This window comes from Echinops telfairi, unplaced genomic scaffold (assembly GCF_000313985.2).
Source record: "Echinops telfairi isolate 266 unplaced genomic scaffold, ASM31398v2 ScPeMD7_7468;HRSCAF=8506_0, whole genome shotgun sequence".
NCBI lineage: Eukaryota > Metazoa > Chordata > Mammalia > Afrosoricida > Tenrecidae > Echinops > Echinops telfairi.
Window position 1 is genome coordinate 22,414,880 of NW_022111369.1, and position 10,510 is coordinate 22,425,389.

The 10,510-nt window shown below is 39.1% G+C and overlaps 1 protein-coding gene across 2 annotated transcripts in view; it reads left to right on the forward strand.

The window, feature by feature from the left end:
- The window catches only part of UNC5C (unc-5 netrin receptor C), a 457,437-nt gene that overhangs the window by 318,670 nt on the left and 128,257 nt on the right, over window positions 1-10,510 (forward strand). For both annotated transcript variants that reach the window (XM_004703272.2, XM_004703273.2), the window contains exon 4: window positions 8,842-8,945. In XM_004703272.2, coding sequence (XP_004703329.1) covers window positions 8,842-8,945 — 104 coding nt within the window. The remainder of the gene's footprint in view (window positions 1-8,841; window positions 8,946-10,510) is intronic.

The following is a 10,510-nucleotide window of genomic DNA, read 5'->3' on the forward strand; positions in this document are numbered from 1 at the left end:
ATATATTAGTAAAAGCACTCCTCAGATCATGAATATCTGATTTATGGACAACTCCTTCTTGCCCTTTGATGTATGTAAATTTGCCCTCATTTTTTATTTATTGATTTGTTTTTTCCCTCACTTTTAAATGATTGAGCCAACCCCTACTCATAACGAGTACATCCTCCCAGTCACCTTCAGTTGCTGCGTTTGCTGCTTTACATTATTGAAAAGACCTCAAGCTTTTCTTTGCACTAAAGTAAAACTAAAGCTTTCTAAGAAATAATGATTCATCTCTTCTCATCTGGAGCAAATGGAAATAAAGAAAACCAAAGTTTCAAGGAAGGAATTAATCCAGTAGACCAATGGCCTAACAAAGTGCAACAAGCTCCCCTAACCTGAGACCAGAAGAACTAGATGGTGCCCAGCTACCACTCCTGACCATGTGACCAGGACCACAATAGAAGTTCTTGGTTAGAATGGGAAAAATTACTTAATTGATTAATTTTTTAAAAGACAGTGTAAGAGAATGGAGAAGCCCCAAGACTACGGCCCTAAGACACACTGCTAATTTTAAATTGAAGACACCCCCAGAAACCACCTTTTGTCAATTAATAAATGAAACTATAAAATCAATAACCTTGCTCCCAAAGGACAACCTTTGCTCAGAACCAAAGGAGACAGGGCAAGAAAGGACCGTGAACCTCCCTTTGTGTCGTCCTAGAAGTAAGGGCTCCGTAGGGCTTTCAGTGAGTGGCACTGTGAAAGACTCTCACCAGCCCTTTCTCCCAAGGAGGCTCTGGGTGAACTTGAACCATCACCCTTTCAGTTAGCAGCCAACTTTGTTAACTACTGCACCTCCTAGGGACTCCTGTCTTACATTGGATGAGATCACCTTCAAATTTTATAACATGCTAGTTCATGAAGGAGAACTTAAAAATGTACTTCTTTTCACACAATGTAAACTGAGATGGCTGGATTGAAGAATCCATGGGAATATTTCTATTTCAAAATTACAAATGAGAAGGCCGTCCATATGGTGTCAGCCTGTATTTTTTGAGGCATTTCTAAGGCCTTTGTATTTGGGAAGCTGAATGCCACGGAAGTCTCACAAATCCATAGGCATTCATAACCTATATTTATTGTGACAGGTAGACATTTAATTGATGAATAACTCTCATAAGTCATATTTTGGGGAGAAACCATATATATATATGTGTACGTAGGCAGGACTGGTAACCCAACAGACAAAAATGTCATTAAAGTCATGTTCTATGCTGCATGGAAAGGGAAGTTTATGGCTAAAATGATTATTTACAAAAACGCGCGCGCGTGCACACACACACACACACACACACACAAAAGCCCATCGTGTCTGCAGTGATTGTGTTTGTTTGTTTTTTGTACTATGAGAAAAAATTCTTATCTTTTCGGTATATCAATTCCCTCATCCATTAAGTTGGCATGTTTCTTATTATTTATCCCTAAGACATACCTTAAAAAATGTTGTGCTGACATGTAATCATTTTTTATGAAACTGTAGATGCAATAGGAATATGAAAGAGTGGCTTGCATGTTGTTATTCTTTCCTCTTCTCCATAATGGATGTCATTTGGAGGTCTAGCTCTAAAATATTTCCTTTAAAAAAAAATCCCGTTAGCAAGCCTCTCCAAATAAAAACCTTAAGTTGTCCAAGGAATGGCCCACAGTCAGAAAATAAAGAAGAATGGCAGGAATTGTAGTTCTCTTCTGCAGGGACTCGTTCACTGGAGAGTTCTCTGTTTAAATGGTCTCTGTAGGAAGAGATTGCCCGCCATGGCCCCGCTGCAGACTTCACCAAGATTACCCTCGGCGGATCCGTTTAAAGACCGTGCTAGCTTCTGTGCCTGCATATGAATTGTGATGTTGTGAATGTTTTCGGCAGTTCTTCAGGGTAGACAAAGATTTTCACTCTTTGAATAGCAACAGGGGCTTAGGAAAGAGTCACAGGAACAATGCTGAAATCTATTCATCTCTAGCTGGTTTAAGAAGCGTTGTGTCAAAGTTGTTGACATGCTTAGAGGTCACCAAGGACCATTTTGGGTTTTTTATGGGTGTGAACCCTTGTGGTCCCCACCCCAATCCTTTGTGATTGTTGTTGGTTGTCATTAACTCTACTGTAAGTCAAGCTCATTTAGGGATAGTAGAATGGATCGCCAGACCTCTCTTCCAAAGCCCCTCTGGATAGGTTTTAACTGCCAACTTTTTGGTTAGTAGCTGATCAGTTAACTGTTCGTCTCCAAGTCTCTGTCCCATGAAGATACGTTTGTCAATTTGCAGTGTGTCTGCAATTACTAGAACTTTAATGTTCATCTGATTTTTAAATGCATATTATATTAATTTTCACAAGGGATTTGCTGGGATTTTTAATATTGGATCTTATGTAAAGCACCCTAACTCCTACCCTCTAAGCATAGATGTACAGCACTAAATGTCCAAAAGTTCCAAGTTTCATAAAAGTTGTCCTGAGTGAAAATGCTCAACTTTTCTCTTTAAAGGTGTGTAATACCTGTTGAGCAATAATACCTCCTGTTATTTGTCCTGGACACTGATATCCATAAAGAGCGAACACAGCCAAGAAGCATCATACTTCACAGCCCCATAGTCCCCAGCATGAACATTTAAAATGTTTATTTACTCAGTCATAGGTTGTTGTAGCTAAAATATTATTATTCACAGTGAACTATTATTCAAATTTATGCACCAATTACTAAAACTCACATGTTACACTAAGTTGTCTAGAGAAACAAAACCAGTGATACTCATAGATGGATAAGAAAGAACTTTTTAAAGAAGTAATCTTATATCAAGAAGGCATCCAAGCCCAGTCTAACTCAAGTCAGTAGGTCTGAGGCTAGCCAGGCCTTCTTCATACCTATGTTGCTGCAGGCCACGGATGCAGAAAGGTGCAGCAGGAGGCAGGGATCACAGCCTGTGAGTAGAGTCGCATGGATCCAAGGTTGGTAGGAACACAGTAGAATGACAACAGCTCTCTAGGTCTGTGGCCGCCATGGAGCCACCCCTGGAGGCAGACAGAGTCCTAGCAAGCAAGAAGGCAAAAGGCAAAAGAGGGAGAATTCAACTCTGCTAAATCTCTCTCGTATACAAAAAGCCACACCCCCAAGGAGGTGTCATCAGGCTGCGACCTGATTGATAGGTTAGACTTCACCCTTACCCTTAATCAGGAGTATCTTTTGACATAAGCCCTGACCACAGCTAAAGATGAAGACATTGATGAATTCTACCAACTTAGAATTGAGGTGGTGAGGGTTTGTGGCATAGATAATCTGTGGCTACAACCTTTATTATCATGCAAAAATGTCTTGAGAGCATTAAAATTCTGTCATAAGAAATAGACTGTTTGCAACAACAAAAAAAGAATTATCTGATTACTGCTTAAATGGTAAATAGAAATTCATCTACAGTAGTTCCAGGTCTGATTCTACATCTGCTAATTGGATTTTTCTGTATGGGATTTAGTAAGCCATTATTCATGTTCTTAAGTAAACATCTCTGAATGCATGCATATGACAAGACTAATTTGTCTTTTAATTGGATGAATCGATGACTAAATCAGAAGTAAGTCAAGTTGACTTTACAAAAGTAATCTAAGGTGATAATGAAATGACTTGATACTTACTTTAGTAGCAGCCTTAAAACGAATGGAAAGAAAACAGACATGTTAAATCCTAAAGGTCTTCCAAGGGCAGAAATGCATCTTATTTCTGACAGGAATGCCCACATTATTCTGAACCATTCAGTTTGACATCTAATTCTAGCTGACAAATGTCCGGTTTTTGTACTTATTCATTTGTCACCCTTGTTCTCTCTCTGCCTGCAAGGCATCTGAGCTGCCTTCTATCACATCTCTCCAAATGATAAAGGATAAGCTCAAAATGTTCTGCAGTCTCACCCTGCATTTGCAGAGTCGTGTGGAGGCCTGCTGCACTGAGCAGCTGCTGGACTGCGTAACCGCAGTATATTCTATGCTCATGATACTATCTGAAAGCTAGAAAAGCAATTGCAGAAATTGAAAGCATTTTTCAGGAAGAAGAATTACAGTAAAGGAAGTTAAATGTAAGATTCTTATAGAAATTAGGTAAAGTTTATATAAGGGGGTACCCAAATAAATCCGGAAAAACTCTGCTAGGTGGAGCTTTTGTAGTATGCATTTTCCCCAGTAGGAGAGCATCAAGCAACTCACTCTGAGTTAGTGCACTCAGTGGTGTCACCTGGGAAGGTTCTCTCTGGTCACAGTGAATTTTTAAATAAAAGCAGTTTCTCTTGAACCTCATTTTTTGTGATGGCCAATTTAAGAAAAGAGCATGTGGCTGTTAAATTTTGTTTCCTCCTCAGGAAATATGCCGAAGAATCTCTTGTGATGTTGCACACAACTTACAAGGGTAGCGTTATGGGGAAAACTGAAGTATACAAGAGGTTTTCCTCATTTCAAAAAGGTGAAATATCAATTGATGACAAATCTCATTCTGGATGTCCATCAACTTCCCGATTGGATGAAAATGTCAACTCATAGTGCATTTGGAGTTTGTTCTAAATGTAGGTCAGACTGTTACACAAGCTTTCTACTTAGAGGTTCTGAAAAGATTGTGCAACAGTGTATAACAAAAAAGGTCGATTTGTGGCAGATGGGGGACTGGTTTTGCCACCATGACCATGCTCCTGCTCACACAGCCATCTCAGTGTTCCAGTTTTTGGCAAAAAAATCATGCCTCTCCTGCTCCACGCACCTGACTCACCGACCTCGTTCTGTAGGGGTTCTTTTTGTTTCCATGAATGAAGAGAGCTGTAAAAAAGACTGATTTGACAACGTAGAAGAGATGAAGGAAAAAACAAGGGAGGTTCTGGCAGCCATCCAAACATGAGTTTGAAAAATGTTTCCAAGAATGGAATCGCAGATTCGACAAATGTATTAAGTGTAATGGAGGGTAAAGGCTTTTTTGGAGGGGGTAATACCCCCTTATATAGCGTTTACCGCCAAACTATTAAGGTAAAGTAATTATCTGGTGTTCAGTGATGATTTGCCATTTGACCTGTCTGTTGACGCATGTGCCTTTCGTATCGTCACTGTTGTGCGGGTGGTTTCAAACTCTGGACCTTGCTATTAGCAACCCCTCTCATACCTACTACACCCTTCCAAACCAAATTCACTGTCATTGAGTCAATCGACTCATAACGATCCCCTGTGTTTTTCCGAGACTGGAACAGTTTACATGAGTAGAAAGCCCAGGGACGACATGGCTCAAAGAATCTCTCTATCTCTAGCTCTATCTTTTACTCGATCTGAGTCTCTGATTCTATCTACTTCACAAAGTAGAAAGCCTGCATGCTGGTATTTCTTCATAAAGCCCTCTATTGATTCTATATGGTACCTTAAAACAACAACAACAACAAAAATCCATGGCCACTGAGATGATTCCAATTCAAAGCTGCCCCATAAACAAAGCCAAAGCCATTGCATCGATGCCAACTCATAGCAACAATATAGGACAAGGTAAAACTGCCTGTGGGTTTCTGAGACTGTAACTCTTTATGGGAGTAGAGAACCTTGCCGTTCTCCCACAGAGTAGCTGATGGGTTAGAACTGCTGACCTTGGGATTAACAGTCCTACACCAGTAGGGCTCTTCTAGTTCTAGACTAGTAGTTCTAAAATAAATGTATTTTTTGACAATTTCTCCAGGGACTTGTGTATGTGTTTGTCATGAGTGGTAGGGATGCTTATGGTTTCTTGTAGTCAAGAGATGCTGCTGAATTCTTCCTATATTCAGGATAGTGCCCCCCCACACACACACACCCCACCACCACCACCCACTAACTTCACAAAAGTAGTCAGCCCCAATGCCAATAGTGTTGAAGTTAATAAGCTATGATAGGGGTTTACTGAACATTTTCATTTGAATATCTTGTAGACAGACTGAACTGAACACATACCAAAATAAATGTATTATCTTTCTTTTCATTTCTCTCTCCAATTTGGTACTTTTTCATTCAATTTGGGTACCAACCTAACAATTGCAGGACCTACTCTTACAGTATTGCCATTGCCTATTAGAATCTGTCTTCTCTTCTTCCTGTCCACTATCACGGGCTGAGTTCAGAACTTGATCACCCCTCCTAGCCTATTCAGTTGGGTTCTGGAAAGCCTTCACCCTATCTCAAAACATTTGTCATACTTATGGTCATATTTAACATTTGATGCCCCTCTTTTACTGAGAAGCCTTTAAGCATTTGTCATTCTTTCCCCTGGCCGGGTGGTTTTCATATCCAGACTCCGGTTCATCATTGTAGTCTGATTTCTATGACTCTCTACCTTCGTCTATAGCCCTAACAACGTTTCCACTTTAAGGAATCCAAGAAGGCAAACCCCACTCCCTATTGTGAACATGTTAATTCCTACTCATGGGGAGCCCATGTGTGAACAAAATAGAACGGAGTAGCTATTGAACATTAGATGAGATTGCTTGGACTATTTTGACACTTGTATGACTCATTTTTCTTATTCTCAACCCACATTTTATGCTATGCTGATTTATGGGAGTTATAGTGAGTCAATACTTTATTTGAGTACTAATCCCAGTCATCACATCTTCATGTTCTAGTCTACATCAGATGAAAGTTATACAGAATCTTTTTTCACAAACAAGAATTTACTTTGTCAATATCATTTTATCCCTTAAAAACTTCTTGCTGCTTTTGTTTTTAGTTAACGTTTGGCATTTGGGTCTAGTACTTCAATAAGGATGAACAAAAAGAGATGGACATTTTTGTAGAAAAGATTTGAATCCTTCTCTTGGAAGGTCACCTGCTGACCAAAGGAGATGTTAGAACTATGGCGAGGCAAAGTCCGTGTCCGATCACGCGTCAGGGTGCTGCTAGGGAAAGAAAACGGCGTTGGCTCTTTGGCTGGGGGCCTCTGATCGTTTGTTTGGTAGACACATTCCTCCTGTGTAGCATGAGAGCATAGCCTTGATCATGTTCAAGTTTTAATCATGGGAGTGTCTGAAAAGTTTATTTCCACCAGTAACCAAATCAGAAATGACCTTCTGATAGATGCCTTGCCGGTGTTTCAAATTCCAAATAAACACAGTGCCAACAAGTCAATTCCAACTCAGAGTGACTCTTGGACAGGGTAGCCGTGCCCCTGTGGGTTTCCAAGAGTGTTCCTCTTTACAGGAATAGAAAACCTCATCTTTCTCCCCTGGAGTGGCTGGCGGTTTCTAACTATTGATCTTGCAGTTAGCAGTCCAACCGGTAACCCACGACACCACCGGAGCTATTTGGACAGTCCTTTATTGTCCCTCAGGTCTAGATAAACCCACCATTTCCCCCACAGCCCCTGTGATCGTCACATGTTCTAACAATAAACTCAACAAAATAGCAAATGTGTAGCAATGGACTTTTTTCTCAATGTGTTTTACCAGATGGAGTGTTCTGGTAGGTCTTTGGAAGGAATTGGAGATATACCCCGAGAATCATTGGGTTTATAGCCCTTAATTCAATAAACTGAAATTGTACTTTCAGATTCTTAAATTTTGAATAGCGATGAAAAATCAAAGTATCAAGTATTAATTTGTTTATTATAATCCAGCTGATAAAATTTTATAATTAAACTATCAGAGTAAGTTGAACTGTATGCATAAAATAATGTACACTTGAAATATATATATAGATATATATATAGATATACTACTTCCAAACTCTATGACAAAATGATTTATTTTACAAAGTTTGGTTAAAATGACAAATTGGTTTTTAACTTTTTTGGGGTCTACTTATAATGATTTTGAAAACTCGGTTACATATTGCTGTAGCAACTGTAACTATATACATATATAATTTGGTACTTAATATATTTGAGCAGAAATAGCTATTTAATCTTATAGGTGAAGAATGACTACATGCAAGATTATATATTGACATCTTTTGGCTTCTTCCCGATATTCCCTGCCTTGTGCTTGAGAAATCTTCAAGAAGTTATAGTCATTCATTCACACCGACAGTGCTCAGTGTTATCTTCTCAATTCTGAAGCAGAACTTGCTTTTAATTTATTGATCAAATATTTCAGTATTGCAACTTTATGTGTGTCTTTGTGAAAAAAAGACTAACCTACTTATAAGCACAAAGGATTGTATGTGACAAAATAATGAAAATACAATTTTCTAACTAAGAATATGATCATCACAGTTGATAATCAAAGAATACTAAAGAAATCCAATTGATTTGTTCCTAAAGGACTCCCTAAGGAGCTGTGGTGGCATAGTGGGTTACGTGTTGGACTCTAACTCAGGGTCATCAGTTCAAACCCACCAGTCACCCTATATGACAAAGATGAGACTTTCTGCTCCCATAAAGCCTCCGAATCCCACAGTGGCCATTCTACACTCTCCTATTGGGTATCTAGGAGTTTAAATGTACTCACTAACAAGGAGCTTTTTAAAGAAATACCTGGTTTCTTACCAAAATATTGGTAGTTCAAATCCACTCAAAAGGCCTGGTGATCCACTTCTCAAAACCCCACATGGTGCAATTCTACTCTCGATTCTCAAGCACAGGGTTTGGTCTTTCTTTTTTTATTATTTTTAAAAATGAAGACCTCCAAAACACTCCACTGAAGTTTAAAGTTTAATCTAATCCACAGCCTCTGAATTTGGTATAGTCCACCACACAAAATATTAGCATGATACAATATGAACAACATGTGATGAGGCAGGAGGTGGAGGGCAGAAAATCCAAAATTGCAGATATCCTTTTACAAATGACACAATATTACTTACTTTTTGCATATCTCACCTGTCCTTTCCAGATCTACGCAAGACATTTGAGCAGGAGCCCCTGGGAAAAGAAGTGTCCTTGGAACAGGAAGTCCTGCTTCAGTGTCGGCCACCAGAAGGCATACCAGTGGCTGAGGTGAGCAACAGCAATAGCTGGCATTTAGCACTTGGCACTTAGTTATTCTCATGGAGGCCTAATCCCTGGCTAATGGTGCAGTGAGTTAGGATATGGAATGATGAATAGATGGTAATGGAGTCCTAACTGCCTGCTATGGGCAAAATAGATTGATTGGGAACTGATTAATGACTTAGGAGTCAATTAAAATGCCCCACCGGACAGAGCCACGGGCATCTTGGCTTAATTTTGTCATTCTCTTTCATGAAATAAGAAACACTGCTTCATTTGATCTGGCACCTATCGTAAAGAAAGATAGTATAACTTAACAACATGCCATCAATTCTACTACTTTTCTTGGACATATGCAAAAAGCATACCAGTGTAAGAGGGTGTGTGTATGTTTGTGGGTGTGTATATGTGTGTGTGTGTGTGTGTGTGTGTGTGTATACACCACCTGTGTACTTTGGTTTTTTTTTAATAAATCACTTTATTGAGGGCTCTTGCAGCTGTATAACAATCCATACATCAATTGTATCAAGCACATTCATTGATAAGTTGCCATCATCACACCTGTGTGTTTTCTATTCCATGAGGTTATCATAATGACAAACAGATTTTTTACTTTTTAGAAGTCATATGTATCAACATGTAAGAGAGGTTTATGAAGCAAGCGTCACTTAGTTTCATCCTGTTAGCTTCCATTGAACTCTTCATTTCAGTCTTTCTAGTCCATTAAAATAAAGCTTCATTCTGACGTATCGGTGTCAGCATGGGTTGGAAGTAACTTGACTGCAGCTAATAACAACAGCAATGATTGGCTGCCAATAAAAGGTTGCAGATCAGATACATACACTGACTTCGCTGGAAGGGAGGCCGGCGAGGAGTACCATGTTCTCCTTGAAACAGTCATCATCACGTTAGAGCCTATTGTTGAGCACAACCATCAGATGCTGTGTCTTTCATTAGTTAACTGATAACTTGAAGCTCTAAAACATGTGACTCTGCCTGATGGTTATGGCACATCCTACTTTAAATCATACTGTCCTCCCCTAGATAATCTGTGCCCTACCAACCTGGCCACATTTTAACTTGCCAGGTGTCATAACTGCCAATTTGTTGGTAGTTCCTTGTTAACCTGCAAACTATATTGAGTCTTTTGGAATCATTATTTTCTGTTGGGTAAAAGGCATTTTTAGCGGTTGTAATATGGGATTGTACTTTGATGATATTTGGGGGTGGGGGGAAATCACCTTTTTTGTGTGTGCCTGTATTGGAAGTTGCAAAATAATACCCTTGAGAATTGCAACATTGTGCACGCAAAAAAATAGTAGTAATTAGCAATGGTTTTACTATTTAATTTCTCATAGCCTTTCAATATTTAAAGCTTGAAACAAAGAAAGTTAGTTGGTTTCATGACAACCAAATCAAACATCTGATTATGCTTTCCATTTTAAAAATAGTAACCAGAAAAAAAAATAGTAACCAATTAATTAAAATTTTAGGTACAACCTTACCGATCTCCATGTATTTTCCATAAGCTTTCATATCTACAAATATCAAGGCAGAAACACAAGGTAGCACTC